This window comes from Ovis aries, chromosome 1, assembly GCF_016772045.2.
Source record: "Ovis aries strain OAR_USU_Benz2616 breed Rambouillet chromosome 1, ARS-UI_Ramb_v3.0, whole genome shotgun sequence".
Taxonomy (NCBI): domain Eukaryota; kingdom Metazoa; phylum Chordata; class Mammalia; order Artiodactyla; family Bovidae; genus Ovis; species Ovis aries.
Genome location: NC_056054.1, coordinates 192,051,016 through 192,069,648, shown reverse-complemented (window position 1 = coordinate 192,069,648; position 18,633 = coordinate 192,051,016). Strand labels below are relative to the sequence as shown.

Below are 18,633 nucleotides of genomic sequence, written 5' to 3'. Positions count from 1 at the left end.
CTCTTTGCATCAGGTGGCCAAAGTACTGGGGTTTCAGCTTTAGCATCAGTCCTTCCAATGAACACCCAGGACTGATCTCCTTTAGGATGTACTGGCTGGATCTCCTTGCAGAACAAGGGACTCTCAAGAGTCTTCTCCAACACCGCAGTTCAAAAGCATCAATTCTTCAGTGCTCAGCATTCTTTATAGCCCTACTCTCACATCCATACATGACCACTGGAAAAACCATAGCCTTGACTAGATGGACCTTAGTTGGCAAAGTAATGTCTCTGCTTTTGAATATGCTATCTAGGTTGGTCATAACTTTTCTTCCAAGGAGTAAGCGTCTTTTAATTTCATGGCTGCAGTCACCATCTGCAGTGATTTTGGAGCCTAGAAAAATAAAGTCTGACACTGTTTCCACTGTTTCCCCATCTATTTGCCATGAAGTGATGGGACCGGATGCCATGATCTGTTTTCTGAATGTTGAGCTTTAAGCCAACTTTTTCACTCTCCTCTTTCACTTTCAAGAGGCCCTTTAGTTCTTCTTCCCTTTCTGCCATAAGGGTGGTGTCATCTGCATATCTGAGGTTATTGATATTCCTCCCAGCAATCTTGATTCCAGCTTGTGCTTCTTCCAGCCCAGCGTTTCTCATGATGTACTCTGCATATAAGTTAAATAAGCAAGTGACAATATACAGGCTTGACGTACTCCATTTCCTATTTGGAACCAGTCTGTTGTTCCATGTCCAGTTCTAACTGTTGCTTCCTGACCTGCATACAGGTTTCTCAAGAGGCAGGTCAGGTGGTCAGGTATTCCCATCTCTTCAGAATTTTCCATAGTTTATTGTGATCCACACAGTCAATAAGGCAGAAATAGATGCTTTTCTGGAACTCTCTTGCTTTTTCAATGATCCAGTGGATGTTGGCAATTTGATCTCTGTGCTCTGTGACAACTTAGAGGGGTGGCATGGGGTGGAAGATGGGAGCAGGGTTCAGGAGGGAGGGAACATGTATATACCTGTGGCTGATTGATGTTTATATGTGGCAGAAGTCAACACAATATTATAAAGCAATCATCCTCCAGTTAAAACAAAGAGAGAGGAATACCTCTGATGGGCTTCCAAACTTCACATTCAACCCAAAGGAGGAGCAAGAAACCAAAGTAGTAACCAAGTCGATGAAGCCTGTTGTGTTGTGTTGTGTTGTGTTGTGTTGTATTGTTGTGTTGAAAAAACCTACTTACCTCAAATCTCTATGGTTTTCTTGGATGCCCAGGAGACAAGAGACCAAAGACAAGGCTATGAGCCTGTAGAAAGATTTGGGACTATAATCTTGCACAAGGCTGGAAAATTCAGAGGACTATACCCTCTGAGAATAGACTAGGAGAAAAAAATCCCCTGTACCAACCCAGGCCAAAATGTGGATATATTTTAACCTGGATTTTGGCATCAAGGGGAAAAAGCTTTCCCTTTAGAATTCATAACCACAAATTTTCACTCACATAGGTCTGAAAGTTCAAATTTATAGTATCTACACTGTCCAGGAAACCTCAAGTCAAGTAAGTCTCCCAGGCTGGTAACACTTGGAGGTCTAGAAGAAACAAACACATATCCTTATTGCACAGGGTCACTCTCAACACAGGACTGAAAGGATTTCCACAAACAGGCTATGAAAAGGTATATATGAACACCCAAAATAAAACTACAATACATCTGAGAAAATAAGCCAGGAATGAATCAGCAGAAACCACAAAGAGAATAATGAAGCTCATGAAGTTTAGATTTTGGAATTATTTATTACTGAATATAACATAAGTTTATTAAAATGATTAAGTAAGACAGGAGCAAGAAACAAGATATTATAAAAAATCACCAAGCAACTTTGAAAAGGAGTCAAGTAAAACTTCTAGAAATAAAAAATATAACTAAAACCAAAGCCAATGTTTGGATTAAATAGTACATTGCACACTGTTAAAGAGAGAATTAATAAACTGGAAGACAGATCTAAAGAAATTACTGATAGCAACCCAAAGAGAAAGGAAATATGAAAGGAAAGTTGAGAGACATGGGGATAGATTGTGGGGCTATACCGTATGCATAATGAGAAAAAGCGAAAAAACAAAAAGAAGCAGTATATGATAAGATGATGGCTTAGAATTTTCCAGAATTGATCAAAGATAAGACCCTTCAGATTCAGGAAGCAAAGTGAATCCCAAACAGGATAAGTAAAGGAAATCTCAAACACATCAAAGTGAAACTGCAGAATACCAAAGATAAAGAACCCAGAAAGAAAAGACATCCCCTGCAAAGAAACAACTATTAAATTTAGCAAGGTTTCGCAACTGCAACAATGTGTGCCATCTGACAACGGAAAAATATTTTCAAACTATCTAAAGAAAGTAACTGAACTTAGAAGTACATACCTCGTTAAACTCTTAGTAACAAAAGTGAGGGTGAAATAAATATATCATCAAGCAAAAACAGAGATATCACAAACCACAGAAATGTTACAAACCAGAGACACCTACTAAAAGGACATCTTAAAAAGATACACTTCAGGAGGAAGGTAATCCCAGAAGTAAGGTGCAAGAAATCAGATAGATAGTTAAAACTACCAATATATCATGGACTAGGACAATCCTCTATATTATTTCACTCTCTCACAGCCTACCAAATCTTATATTCAACTACCTACCGGTAGTATATAAATTTGATGGATAATAGAGATAGATGTGGGGCTTCCCAGGTGACACAGTGGTAAAGAACCTGCCTGCCAAGGCAGGAGATGCAGGAAACTTGGGTTCAATCTCTGGGTCAGGAAGATCCCCTGGAGAAGGAAATGGCAACTCACTCCAGTATTCTTTGCCTGGGAAATCCCATGGACAGTGGAGCCTGGCAGGTTCCATGGGGTCGCAATGAGTGGGACACCGAGCATGCATGCACAGATAGGTGTTAGTCACTTCACCTGAGGACATTCTTTATCTTCAAATCATATCAATCAGCATCAATCATAAATATAGATGAGCAGTTCTTTGGCCACCTCATGCGAAGAGTTGACTCATTGGAAAAGACTTTGACGTTGGGAGGGATTGGGGGCAGGAGGAGAAGGGGATGACAGAGGATGAGACGGCTGGATGACATCACTGACTCAATGGACGTGAGTCTGAGTGAACTCCGGGAGTTCGTGATGGGCAGGGAGGCCTGGCGTGCTGCGATTCATAGGGTCACAAAGAGTTGGACAGGGCTGAACGACTGAACTGAACTGAACTGAAGATGAGATGAACAGACTATTTGACTAGAATAATCCTTAAACTCATTACATTCTGAAATCATTACAGCAGAAATAAATCTTCTCAGTTTCCAAGTCATGAATGTACTATCCTCCACTAGATCGAACTAAATAATCTAAGTTCCTACTAGAGTGGCTGAAAGGCACACACACACAAAACAATCTCTACCCCCCCACCACACTTAGTTGAGGTAATCTTTGTTATTTTCATCCAGAGAACATTACATGATACTTTGAGAAAATACATCATACAAGTGGAACAATACTGGAACACAATGACCAGGAGAATAGTACCTGTTTTCTTTGATAAACTGATTTAAAAAATAAAGTAATTGTCATTTTTTAAGTAATCCAAAGAAGACAATATAAAGATTTCAAATTGCTCTGTTGCATCAAAGTGATATCATCTGCCAGCATTTATCAGGCAAAAAAACTGATATTAAAGTATCTTCACTCACATTCACACTTTCGTTACACTTCTGAATACCCATATAAATGAAAAATGGCTGAATCATATCCCAAGCCACCATTTCAAATATTAACTGAAATGAAAACATTTAGATATTGAGGAACTTGGCTTTGATGTGCAAAAGAAAATGACTATTACATACATGCACATACATAGAAACACACTTAAGAGGTTAAAAAGTACCAGGTTTCCCCACCTGACTAACCATATTCCAAAATGGTGTTAATGGTACTGAATTTTAACTAATATAATTCTATTTAAATGCCACTATATTAATCCCACTGAGAAAAAAATACCTGGAAAACATGTTAACAAGGCAAATTAGAAAATATTTATTCCCATTAAAAAATACCAGAATGTTTTAGGAAATTAACCAGTGATAGCATATACAAAGTATATCATATCCCATTATGCTATACAGAACATACCCTAGTTTTTTGGCTTCTGTTCTGGAAGATGCTTGCCCTTTTATTTCTTAATTAGCTTATGTGTTTGCTTTATTTTATAATTTTTCCAAAGAAAAACAATAAACCAAGACCTTTTGTTCTTAAAAAAAAATCACCTGAAGATTCAAAAACTTTTGTAACTGTACAACTTAGTAAAATATACTTTTTAATATTAGTACTTAACTCCATCAATCCTTTGCCAATTTATATATTCAAAAGCAGTATTATAAAAAGAGAATGGAAAAGCTTCAAGGAATAATCAATTTTTATATTCTTAGAAGTCCTACTTTAATGATTTTCTTTGAAACTGCACAAATTAATATTCTTATAAAACTAACATTTAAATAAACTCTGATTCATCCAAATTAGTCTTATTCATAACAATTTTCTCAATTTTTAGCAATAATTTGTCTCTAATAAAGTACTTATTTATAATCCAAATGAAGATTAAGTCACTTCTCATAAATAATATTAATTTAACAGAATTAAGTTTCCTGTATTGGCCCCTGATGCTTGAGGATTATTAGAGGTCTACATAATAGAGCACTGAATTTTGAAATTAGTTGAGAATGATCCAGAATTTCCTCTAGTAAATATAATATTAGCCATAAATAAAGACAAAAGGCAAAAGTAATGACACAATTTTAGAAGAATACTTCTGGTCACAAATGATGTGGTCTTATTCAGGTTTATGGAAAGTATTTAACTGGATAAAATTCATAGGGAAAAATGGCCATATTTGAAAACAGCCACAAGGATCCAAGTAGAACACAGGATGGAAATGAGCAGAGTCACAGAACACACTAAAGAGGTGTGTATGGTCAGCCCCACTGGAACTTGTAGAGTCAGATTCTTGTATACCTTGGGAGAGGGACAGAGAAGTTAGATCCATTTAAGATCAGCCTCCTGAGATGAAACCATTACTTCTTTGATTTTTAACTTAACTTTCTCGTTTTCCTTTTAAATACCTTTCACCATTGCTATACTACATGTAACACTACCTGATGGATTCTTTTAGATTCAACATTTCAGTTAATGTAACAGAATCAGACTCATTAAGTTCCCTGTGCTATGCAAGAGGCCCTCATTAGTTATGTTTTATACATAGTAGTGTATATATATGTCAATCGCAATCTCCCAATTCATCCCACCCTCTCTAATACTCACTCCTGGTATCCATACACCCATTCTCTACATCTGTGTCTCTACTTCTGACCAAGTCAGTGTTAATGAGCTACCAATACTTACTCAATTTAATAACTGAAAATAAGTTGGGAGGTTAAAACTCTAAAAATGGCCTGCATCAGCCTAGATTTAGATTTATAATAACAATATTACTGTCTAGAAACTTACAGTTGAAATGATACAACTTTACAGTTTTACTTTTCCTTTTTCACTTGTTCTATGTAATATAATGAAGTTAACTAATTCATTTTGTTGCTTAAAAATTAATAAAAAGTTCTAAATATAGTGAAGTTTTACTGATTAAATAAAATCAGATGGACACACCACTATTTTTTTTTTTTTTTTTGCCATTCCACACTTTTAAAAAGCACATCAACTACACTTAGCCTTGGATCGATGAGGAATGGGACTAACTCTCAATCTCCATGCCTGCAAATTAAATGATTTTATGACTACTGCCAACAGTAACAAAGAAACAACATCAAAAACAAATATAAAACACCTTCATGTGGTAGAATATAAAATTACCATCCCTTAAATGTGGCAGAAACATTATAGAAGGAGTTTTGTATGAGGACGCATGACCTAAAACAACATAAAATATTAACTTTGCTGCTGCTGTTTAGCCACTCAGTTGTGTCCAACACTTTGCAACCCCATGGACTGCACCCCACCAGGCTCCTCTATCCATGGGATTCTCCAGGCAAGAATACTGGAGTAGTTTGCCATTTCCTTCCCCAAAATATTAACTTACTGATTTATATTTCATATTGTTCCATTGGCAGATATCCTTACTGTTCAAGGCACAAGGAGCTGTCACCTTTGACTGAGCCCAGCATTTCAAGACTGGAAACTCTGAGAAAAAGTGGTAGAAAATCATATCAGAAAACCTGTATCTGGACTAGAAGCCAAGTCAGTCTTTCATGTTGGGATATGATTATTCAAACATTTTAATACACAATGTACATGTGTTATCATGTGTTGTTTTATTTTAACAGCCTGTTCTAAGTGGATGCCTAGAAAATTATAAAATTACAAAGACTGTGAAGAAGTTGAGCATGACTTCTTAACAAATCCCACTACACCAGGGGCCATTTTTTTTAACTCAAACTTTTCTTGAAGTATAACATATCTCAGAAAAATGAACAGATCATAAACCTACAACCAGATAAATTTCCATAGACAAAACACAGCCATGGAAAGAACTCTCAGACCAAAAAAAATGAACAATTCCAGAACCCCAAATGCTCTCTTGGGAGGGGGCACTTTTCCAAACTTTATTTAGGGTAAGTAAAAGGTAACCATTAAAACAAACAGTAAACTAGGTTAGATGAACAAAGTTAACAAGTTGAATACTTTTTGACTTATCTCATCATGAAACAGATGATGACAGCAAATGTGTGATTTAAAACTTCCTGTCAGTCTTTAGTAACAGTGCTACTGAATTCTGTAAACATTTTAATCAGCCCAAATTTGGAGATACAAAAAACCAAAATCTGAAAGGGACTTCCTAAAGTTTTGATTCTAGGAAGACTGAAAATGATGAGAGCAGTTTTTTAATTTGCTGAAATCCACACATAAAAGGAGAACAATTCTACACAAAACCAGTAACTCGTAGACAACTTTTACAACAAAACTAGGTGATAAAGTATCCCTAAAATACATGCAAGTGGACACAAAGCACGAACAGCTACAATATCAGTATGCAATCCTGCAATATCAGTATGAAGAAACAGAAAGCAGCAGAGGCATCAATGGCTGAAAAAAAAAACACACCATGCATTATATGCCCACTCATAAAACAGCACAGCACCACCTATAGTCTTACCAAAAGAATCAAACCTGAATCTGACCACACCTCTCAAGCTAGCTACCAATTTCCAAGCAATGAAGAAGTCAGATGAACTAATGAGTATAGTCATCCAAACCTCAACAATGACAGGGTCTCAAATGACTCTGGTTCTTCAACAGATAAAATTTTCTTTAAAGAATGAAATAGAGGAGAAATCTGTAATTAATAGACTTAACAGAAATAACATTTTCTTAATGGGCAAGACTAAGCTATCGTGTCTAAGAATGCCCACTTGAGTGATGAAAGTATAAAAGAAACATAAGGAAGTGATTAAAAGTCAGGAGAGTGGGTTACTCTTACAGGAAAGGAGATTGGGACAGGACCGGTGGGGCTACTGCTATGCTGACTGGCAAAGTTGCTTCTTGACCTGGGTGGTAGTTACATGGCTATTTCCCCTCTAATAATTCACTAAACTATATATTTGTGAAGTTTTTCTATATCAGTGCTTTATTTTACAATCAAAAGTTTAACAGAAAGAAAAAAGAAACATGACTTTGTTATCACTGTCCTTGACTTACCACCATACCTTTACTCTTATTTTCAACTCTCCAGAAAGATTTGTAACCCTTACCTTGGTCACAATACATCAATAAATCAGGGTTATGGACCACAGTAAAAGTTTCTCCATCTTTAATATGTGGCCGATGATAGCGATAGTGCACAGGCAAAAAAGCTTGGAAACAATCAATGCACTGTGAATCTTGTCTAGCATAAATGAGAACTTCAGATTCCTTGGACAAATAGTTGGGAGCCTCTATATTAAAATTTTCTGAAACCATCACTGCCTGTCAAAAAGAATACAAATATTAGTCCAGAAGAAATGAATGAGGAAGATGTAAAAAACAAAAACCAGAAGACTGCTATATAGATGAACAAAAATGTCAAACACACCACCCCTTATAAACAATTTTCATTCCTCTTCCATCCTCAGTTTTAAGTAGAAAACACAAGCTGTGATCTGTGTTTAATAGAAGCTTACTAAAAGTAAACTGAAGAAATTATACTCTGAGGTGTGAAATTTCCTCATAATAAAAATTTCTATGTAATTTCCTTATAACCTTTGCTTTGGTAACAAAACAGGTACCAAGAAAAGAAACTTCAGGAATAAATACAGCATTATTCAATTAGCATGATAACTATGATAAAAACACCTAACCCAGTATTGGGTTAAAATGATAGGTATCACTCTGGTAATTTCCTGTTCTTCAAAGAAGCAAGTAAGATGGTGGCGAGTAAGACAGAGCACTGCGGGCAGGAAGTCAAAGCAAAGTCAGCACTCTTTTTTGGATACAAAGAGTTAATGGAAAAAATGGTAACGATTCTTTAAAAAAATAATATGGTAAGAAAACATTTTAAAATAAGTGTTTTATGCCAAAAGTAAAAATGCACACGTGGCAGAAATCAGTCTTACATTGTAAATGTATCCATATATACATATTTATTTATGAAACCACACACACACACGCATATGAACATTATATACATAATATGTGTGCATGTGTATGCATACACACATGCAACTTTTCTTCAGATTCACTTACATAAGGAGAAAAAACCAGCATTAATTTCTACCCACCAGAGCTGGCATCCTAATTCTTCTGTTTGACAATGACACCAAATGCTGTATTTTCACATGTTGTTTCTTCCCTGTTCATCACAGGAGTAATAGAACTTACTAGCAAAGGTCAAAGAATTATAATCTTATGACTCATAAGGAACTTGAGAAGTGATCAGTTTAAACCACTGTTCCAATGAGAGTATTTTTCAAAGATCCAGCTACTGTTTTAATGCTTTCAATGATTGGAAGGAAGTTCATTATTTTAAGTCATCTCATTTAATGTGCTATTAGATTTATTCCCTTTTTATTAGTAGAAACTTGATTCTCTAACCCATAACAATTCACCAACTGCCCATGCTTACAATATTTGCAAAAAATATGTTATTTGTTTTACTAAGGGTCCCTCATAACTTAGAAGGCAACCACCTTCCTCTATATGTTTTCTCCTCCCCAAAGAAATATGTAGTTTTCTTGGTCTCATCAAGACATGGTTTTCCAAACCATTCATCCTATCAGTTGCCTTTTGAAATACTCAGAGAAAATAGTAGCAATACTATCTTCTTTAGCAAAAATTACATTTTTTCCTAGTTTCTAGGTTTAAAAATTGCATTAACTTTTTAGCAGCCTAATTTCAGTGTGACATATATATATATACAATTTTTAAAAACTAATAGACTTCATTTTTTAGAGCAATTTTAGGTACAGAAAAACCAAACACAGTCACAGTTTTCTCTATTATTAAAATCAGTTTGGTACATTTGTTACAATTCATTAAGCCAATACTGATACATTATTATTAACTACAGTCTATAGTTTAAGTCAGTGTTCACTCTTTATGTTGTATAGCCTATGGATTTTGACTAATATAAAATGACACGTATCATACTGAATAGTTTCAATGACCCAGTGCTCTGCCTATTCATCCTTATATTTTTCATTTGAACTTTTTACAGAAAACTTTTAAGGAACTCCCACCCAATTTTTTCAAGTAATTGACTTTTCACTAATTAAATCCAGGGACTTATATTTATCTCTATTATATTTTATCTTTTTGGCTATTGTCCATTTTTTCCAGGCTGTTGAGATTTAACTGAAATCCCAATCTGTCAACCATTTATGTAACATTTATGAACTTGATAACCATATCTTCTGTATTTTTATCTAAGTATAAAAATGTTGACCAAGAAGATTACAACAGCAAATCCCTAAGAACTTTCACTAGAGACCTTCTGCTAGAAGTTTATCAATGCACTCTCTTTGCATACAACTAGATATAAATCAAAATAACACATATTTTCTATCTTGTCAACAAAGATGTATAGAATGACCCGGTAATAATAAAGGTAACTTTCTTTGAGTACCAGTTAAGCTCAGTGGTTTATATACATTCGCTTCTTTAATTTCCACAACATTCCTACAGGTAGGAACTCTTCAGTTCAGTTCAGTTCAGTCGCTCAGTTGTGTCTGACTCTTTGCGACCCCATGAATCGCAGGACGCCAGGCCTCCCTGTCCATCACCAGCTCCCGGAGTTCACTCAGACTCACGTCTATCGAGTCCGTGATGCCATCCAGCCATCTCATCCTCGTTCCTCCCCTTCGCCTCCTGCCCCCAATCCCTCCCAGCATCAGTCTTTTCCAATGAGTCAACTCTTCGCATGAGGTAGCCAAAGTACTGGAGTTTCAGCTTTACCATCATTCCTTCCAGAGTAATCCCAGGGCTGATCTCCTTCAGAATGGACTGGTTGGATCTCCTTGCAGTCCAAGGGACTCTCAAGAGTCTTCTCCAACACCACAGTTCAAAAGCATCAATTCTTCGATGCTCAGCCTTCTTCACAGTCCAACTCTCACATCCATACATGACCACTGGAAAAACCATAGTCTTGACTAGACGGACCTTAGTCGGCAAAGTGATGTCTCTGCTTTTGAATATACTATCTAGGTTGGTAATAACTTTTCTTCCAAGGAGTAAGCGTCTTTTAACTTCACGGCTGCAGTCACCATCTGCAGTGATTTTGGAGCCCTCCAAAATAAAGTCTGACCCTGTTTCCACTGTTTCAGGCCTGTTATCTAAATGTGTAAACAAAGTATCAGGGTGGATAAACAATATAGTAGCTAGTAAGAAGAGGGGACAAGATTCAAAGCCAGGTCAAAGAGATTGCCCTATTCAGTTAGGTTAAATAAGACAGCCAATATTTATCTAGTTGAAAATTAAGTACAATAAGTAGAACTAACACAAAGTATATTCTTGATAGTGCTATTTAGAATTTATGATGGCATTATGATCTTCAGCTTCTCTAATTAATGAGTTTTTGTTTACTGTTTATTTTCCATAGAAATAAAAATACGGAAACTTCTACAAAACTAAGAATATTTTAAATGGCATTTTGGGCTTCAGAGAGGGCTCTATTAGTCAAAGGGTTATTTGGTGATGGTTCAGAAACTTTTATTCTGGGTATCTGAATCTCAAAAATCAGCCTTAGGGACTTCCCTGGTGGTCCAGTGGCTAAGACTCTGTGCTCTGAATATAGGGGGCCAGGTTCGATCCCTGGTCAAGGAACTGGATCCCTGGTTGCGGAACATGCCGCAACCAAGAGTCCTCATGCTGCAGCTAAGAAGCACTGGGCCTACACTTTTTCATGACAACACTAAACCACGCATACCAAAAACTACCTTAGCAAAGTTAAATGAATTAAGCAATAAAATCTTTGTACCATAACTGTAACACTGAACAGAACTTTCTCCCCTAGACCACAGCTCTATCAAAAAAATTCAAAACAACAAAAAAATCTAAAACATTTCCCAATTAAGACAAAGTAATTGGTATCTTTGAATAACTTATACAATCTAAAATTGTAAAACTAGAAAAATGAAATGTGTAACAATAAATACTTTTCTGACACTGGGATGTTAATTCTTTTTAATTACTTATTTATGTATTTTTATTTTTGGTCATGCTGTCTTCATTGCTGTGTGCTAGTTTTCTCTTGTTGCGGAGAGTGGTGGCTACTCTTTGTTGCAGTAAGTGGGCTTATCGTTGTGGAGGCTTCTTGTTGCAGCTTGGGGGCTCTAGAGCTCGAGCTTCAGTAGCTGGGATGCACGGGGTTAGCTGCTCTGAGGCATGTGGGATCTTCCTGGACTAGGATTGAATCCGTGTCCTCTGCACTGGCAGGTAGATTCTTAACCACAGTACCATCAGGGAAGCCCCGGAATGTTAATTCTAACAGCACCCATGTTTTTCTAGTCAGTCTGGCTAAAGAGTTTATCAATTTTATCCATCTTAAACTACAAGTTTTTGGTTTCACCAGCTTTCCCTACTGTGTGTGTCTGTTTTCTAGTTCATTAATTTCTTCTGTGACCTTCATTATTTCCATCCTTCTACTGTGGTTTCACGTGTTCATCACAGATTAAAGAGGCTTAGTTGAAAACGTTAATTGAGATCTTTTTTCAAATAAATATGCATTTTAGTGCTACAAATTTCCCTCTAAACACAGCTTTAGCAGTATCCCATTAGTTCTGGTATGTTATGTTTTAATTTTCATTCAGTTCAAAATACTTTATTTCCCTTCTGATTTCTTCTTTTGACCCATGGATTACTTAGAAGTGTGTTAGTTAGTTTCCAAATATTTGAAGATTTTCTAAAGATCTTTCTATTCTTTATTTCTAATTTAGTTCATTTGCAGTCAAGAATATTCTTTGTAAGACTTGAATTCTAAATTTATTGAGGCTTGTTTTATAGCCTAGAATGATCTATCTTGAAAAATACTGCATGTATACTTATAAAGAACATGTATTCCACTGTTGTTGGGTGGAATGGTCAGTAAATGCCAATTAGATCAGGGAGTTGGTTCATAGTTTTGTTCCAATCTTTCATATCCTTACCAACTTTCTATCTACTTATTACATCAATTATTGAGAGAAGGGTACTGAAATCTCCAACTATAAGTGTGGATTCATCTATTCCACCTTACAGTTCTACCAATTTTTATTTGCATTTTGAATCTGTTATTAGTGACATAAATGTTTAGAATTATTATTTCCTGCTGACTAGTTGATCCCTTTATTAAAACAGTGATAGTCTTTAGCACTTGTGACAATCTTTGCTCTTGAATCCCTTTGCCTAATATTAATATAACCACATCAGCTTTCCTTTGATCAGGGTGAGCATGTCTTATCTTTTGTTTTAAAAGTTAAAGTTCATTTCTTATATGCAATATACAGTTAGGTCTTGATTTCTCATCCAATCTGAAAATCTCAGACTTTTAATGGAGATATTTAGACATTTACATTTAATATGATTATTAATATGGTTAAGTTTAATTCATCTTGTTCTCTGTATCTTTATCTTTTGTTCCCTTTATGTTCTTTCTCTGCCTTCTCTCCAATAGACTCAATTTTTTAATAGTTCCATTTAATCTGCTGTGCTGGCATATTAACTACGACTCTGTTATTTTTGCAGTTACTTCAGAGTTAATAGTAAAGATCTTTACTGTATCAGTCTACTTCCAAGTGACACTAAACTACCTTACATTTAGTGTAACAACCTTACTAAAGTGTGTTTTGTTTTTCACCTCTCAACCTTGTGATAGTGCTATCATATATTTTATTCTTAGACCTGGTATGGATGCTACACTACATTGTTGTTATTTTTGTCAATTATCTTGGGAAAATTTACATAATATGGAAAAAAATCTTATTTTTACGAATGTAGTTATCATTTCAAGTGTTCTTCTTTCCTTGGTGTAGATACAGATTTCATCTGGTATCACTTTCCTTCTGCCTGAAGGATCTCTTCTAACGTTTCTGGTATTGGAGGTCTGATGGTGATGAATTCTTTCAACCTTTATGTCTGAAAAAGTCTTTACTTCACCTTTACCTTGAAAGGCATTTTCACTGTATAAAGAATTTTAAATTCACAGGTTTTTTTTTTTCTTTCTATATTTTAAATATGCTGATGCTCCATTTTCTTGTTTGCATTATTTTTGACAAGAAATCTGCCGTTATTCTTACCTTTGGTCCTCTGTATTTTATGTGTTTTTTTTTTCATCTTGATGCTTTTATGATTTTCTCATCATCACTGTTTTAAACAATTTTATTATCTTGTACATTGATATAGTTTCTTTCATATTTCTTGCACTTGAGCATTGTAGCTATGTGGGTTTGTAGTTTCCATCAAATTTGAAATTTTCTGAGCCATTATTTCTTCAAATATTTTTTTCCATCTCCATCTCTTTCATCTCTCCTTGGGGATTTCCATTACACCTCCCCTGCTCGGTTTTATTGAGATATGACATATAACATTGTATAGGTTTAAGGTATATAACATGAAGATCTGATATATGTATATTTTGAAAAATAATTACCATAATAACATCAGTTAAAATGTCCATCACCTCACACAGTTACCTTTCAGTGTGTGTGCATGTGAGAACATTTAAGGTATACTCTCTTAGCAATACAGTTTGTTAACTATAGTCACCAGGCTATACATTAGATTTTCAGAACTTAACTCATCTTATAACTATAAGTTTGTACTTTCTGACTACCTTCACCCATTTCTCCTACATTCTCACCCCTGGCAATGACCAGTCTACTCTCTCTTTATGAGTTCAGTTTTTCTTATATTCCCCATATAAGTGAGATCGTACAGTATTTGTCTTTCTTTGATTTATTTTACCTAGCATAACACTTTCAAAGTTCATGTGTTTTGTTGCAAATGGCAGAATTTTTTCTTTTTTTTTTAATGTTTGCATAACATTCCATTCTGTGTATCTCTGTGTATGGGTATACATATACATGTGTATATACACATATATACACAAATACAAGTAAATATATACATATTTATACACATCTCATTTTCAGAAATATATATCTCACATTTTCTTTGTCCATTCACCTATTGATGGATGCCTAGGTTGCTTCCATATCCTGGCTATTGTAAATAATGCTGTAATGAAAGTGAGGACGCAGGTATCTCTTAGAAATAACCCAATTAGACTTATGGTAGGTCACATGAAGTTGTTCCACAACTCACTAATGTTCTACTCACTTTTTACATTTCTTTTCTTTATCTGTTTTATACTTTTGGTAGTTTCTATTGCTATGATTTCAAGTTCATTAATCTTTTCTTCTGCATTGATCTGCCATTAATTCCATCCAGAATATTTTCCGTCTCATACTTGCTGTCTTAATTTTTAAAAGGTCAACTGTCCTTTCAAGTATCTTCCATTTCTCTATTTACCTTTCTGAACATAAGGAATACAGCTATGATCAGCATTGACTGAATCATTTACCTCCTCATTACAAGTCATATTTTCCCACATCCTTGCATCCTTGCAAAACTTTTACTAGAGTCAAGACATTTTGATCCTGTTGGGTACTAGATATTTCTGCATTCCTATAAATATTCTTGAGCTTTCTTTGTAATGCTGTAAGGTTATTTGCAACTGTCTGATTTTTGCAAGGTCTTGGTTTTGAAATTTGTTTAGGTAGGACTGAAATAATGTTCATTCCAGGGCTTAGTATTCCCCACTACTGAGTTTTTCTGTTTACTCTATCCAAAGCCTAATGAATTACAAGGATTTTCTCAGTCTGGTTGGTGGGAACAAGTACCACAACCAGACCTGTGTGAGATACTACTACCTCTAATTTTTTCATATAGTTCTTTTCCCAGCATCAAGCAGTTTCCTCACATGCATGCATTAATTAATACTCAACTATGCATTCAGGGGAATCTCTGTGGATCTCTGGAATTTGTCTCTATGTAGTTCTCTCTTCTCTGATACACTGTTTGTGAATTCTAGTGACACTGTGTGCATGCATGCTAAGTCACTTCAGTCATATCTGACTCTGTGTGACCCTATGGACTGTTCATAGGATTCTCCAGACAAGAATACTGGAGTGGGTTGCCATGCCATACCATCCTCCAGGGAATCTGCCCAACCCAGGGATCAAACCTGCATCTCTTATGTCTCCTGCATTGGCAGGCGGGTTCTTTACCACTAGTGTCACCTGGAAAGCACTTTTAGTGACTTTGGTCTTTCCCAAATCTTACCTTTATCTCCTTAACTCAAGAAGTCCACTAGGCTCTGCTTAGGTTCACCCTCCCTGCACTACAGTCTGAACTCTCGTGTAATAAACTAGGACAACTGAAGGGCTAAGCTTATTTATTTCTCATCTCTAAGATTTCACTGCTTGATATTCAATTATTTTTTCCATTCTTTCTTATATTTTGTCTACTTCTTGGTTGTTTCAAGCAGAAAGCACATGTGTTCCCTGTTCTTCAACTTGGCCAAGGCAGAAGTCCTAACGCATTTTGACTGAGTGAAACCTGCAATTTCAGAAACACTTCCATTTTGACCTATAAAATATCAATTTCTTATGTTTCAATCTAATATTATGCCATTTCCAAAGAATGTGAGAGATTTTTATTAAAAATCTACAATGAAACTAGTTAAGACTTGTTTTTATTTTCAAATTGCTCAGAAGCTCTTTTAAAAAACATTTTGTTGCCATATCATCCATACAGTCAAAAATTTTGTCTTATCTAATAGAGTCGAGATATATAAGCATCAATCATTCCCTATGTATAAATTCTCTTCTATCTAGTTAAATTCACCAAATAATAACATATCTCATGACAAAGTTTCTTTGCACAAAGAATTGGGGCCACAGTCTCAACTCAGCTGGGCAGAAGGAAATAGCATCTAATATATCAGGAAATCAACTTCTAATTATACAAACGAGACATCTATTTTTCTAGAAGCTTCCAAAATGAAAAAGTAAATTCACATAAAAGATTTGTAATTACATATTAGAGAATTAGGAAGCAGAAAATCAAGATAAAGCTGTCAACAGTCTATAATGGGACCCTTTACCCACCTTATTTTCTCATTATAGTCAACCTGCACACACCCCTATCTCATCCCAACCGCAGGTATGGGTATGTAGGCATGTGACCTCTTTTGGGGTATCTATACATAAAAAAATTCTACTTTCTTAAAACATGGTAGATCATTTTATTAAACTTAAATATGATTCCAATCCATGTCAGTACAAGCCAAGAACTGTATTTAAATTTGAAATGTACTTTTTTTTTAGCTGTACCATTCAGCTTGCAGAATCTTAATTCCCAGACCAGAGACTGAACCTGGGCCCTTGGCAGTGAAAGTGTGGAGTCCTAACCACTGTACTGCCAGGGAATTCCCAAAACATACTGTGTAAAAATTAAAAAGCCTCATTTAGAATTCATGCTCAGTGAAAAAAAGAAACAAATGAAAAAAAAAAAAGGAATCTTCCCACATATGTATCTAAACTGCCATATATGTGAACATGTGTACCTAAACTGCCATACAGACACAGAAACAGAAATAGGAAGAAATGATAACTAGGGGTTAAAATAGGTGAAAGTTTAGCATTGTACACTTTTTATACTCCCTGAATTATAAACCATGAGGATATAATTACCTACTCAAAACCAAATGTAAATAAAACAGGTGAAGAAATTAGACTAAACCACAATTAGAAATAAACCACCATTCTAAATGACTCCAAGTGTATCCAAATGTATTTTGTCTTTTTCAAATTCATATATAGAATGAACTAAGACAGTTTCCCAAAATTTCTTAATAGGAATCACTTCAGTCATTAACAGATTTGGGGATCCATATGATTTGCTGAATTAAGCTTTCTCAGAAAGACAATAATCTGCACCAAAAATACCCCCTGGTGATTCTTATCAAAGTTCCGCAAACTCTTAACTAAGGAGTAAGATTCATTTCCCAAAAGAACAAAAAACTTTGCAATTAGACAATCCTGGATTCATTTCTTGGCTTTTCCATTTACCTATGTGATCCGGGATAAGTTATTTGGACCCTTTGTGCCTGTTTCCTTATCTAGAAAATGGAATCTTTCCAAGGATGCTCTAAAGATTAATCTATGTAAAGGGTGTAGGACATAATCTTTCTTATAATGCTTAATTTTATCTTGCTTCCTTAAAAAAAAAAACCTGTTATATAGATATCCAATAAATATTTGTTTTCTTTCCTCCCATACCCAAATTATACATATATATATGTACCCCACATATATGCTGGGGTATATGTCAAATTTTAACAAAGTTGTTGTTGAAGCAGTATTTATTAACCACTAATCTTTTCAAAGACAAGCTTTAATATAAATGTCATTTTAGCTGACTTATTACAGACAAGTATGACAAATTTCACTCACTTTTTAAAGACTACTCCCATCCTATCTTTTATATACACTTAACAAAATGAATTAAAAAATAACTACAATGTCATCTTATCTATTTTTTCTTAACCCAATTACAACCCTCTCAAAAAAACCCTCTAACAGTTGTACCTCTGTTATGTTTCTCTCTCGTAATGAAGCCAACTCATACGGATCCACAAAGAGTCCTGTTGGGATGTACTGTTTAATTAAGAGTCGACAGGTCTGCAAGTCCTCAATGCTTTCTCCAAATTTCACTTTTGTTAACAGGTCTCTGTAAGACAAGTATGTTTTAAGTAAATATCTTCATTTAATTTTTTTTTCTTAAGAATTCATTCAATTTTTAAACAAGCTAATATAATATAACAAGCTTATATTTAAATTAGTACAAATATTATATTTCAAATTAGTTTTTCAAAAGAAGGTCATGAAGTCAAATGAAATATTTATATCACATCAGAATCACTCATTAGATCTTTCATAAATTCATGTCATAGTCACAGTATCATATTAGGGTGAAATCAGACAAACATCAATGGGAAAGGATGAAGTCCAGAAACAGACACACACTTTTTAAAAATAAAGGTGCCAATATAATTTGATGGGGAAAAGATTATCTTTT

The 18,633-nt window shown here is 35.0% G+C and overlaps 1 protein-coding gene across 1 annotated transcript in view; it reads right to left on the bottom strand.

Annotated features, from left to right (window-relative positions):
- Positions 1–1,757: 1,757 nt before the first annotated feature.
- The window catches only part of PIGX (phosphatidylinositol glycan anchor biosynthesis class X), a 29,560-nt gene continuing 12,684 nt past the window's right edge, over positions 1,758–18,633 (bottom strand). The window contains exons 4-7 of the mRNA XM_060397249.1: positions 18,144–18,285; positions 7,794–8,007; positions 6,125–6,225; positions 1,758–5,046 (exon numbers count right to left, since the gene is read on the bottom strand). Coding sequence (XP_060253232.1) covers positions 4,903–5,046; positions 6,125–6,225; positions 7,794–8,007; positions 18,144–18,285 — 601 coding nt within the window. The 3' untranslated portion in view covers positions 1,758–4,902. The remainder of the gene's footprint in view (positions 5,047–6,124; positions 6,226–7,793; positions 8,008–18,143; positions 18,286–18,633) is intronic.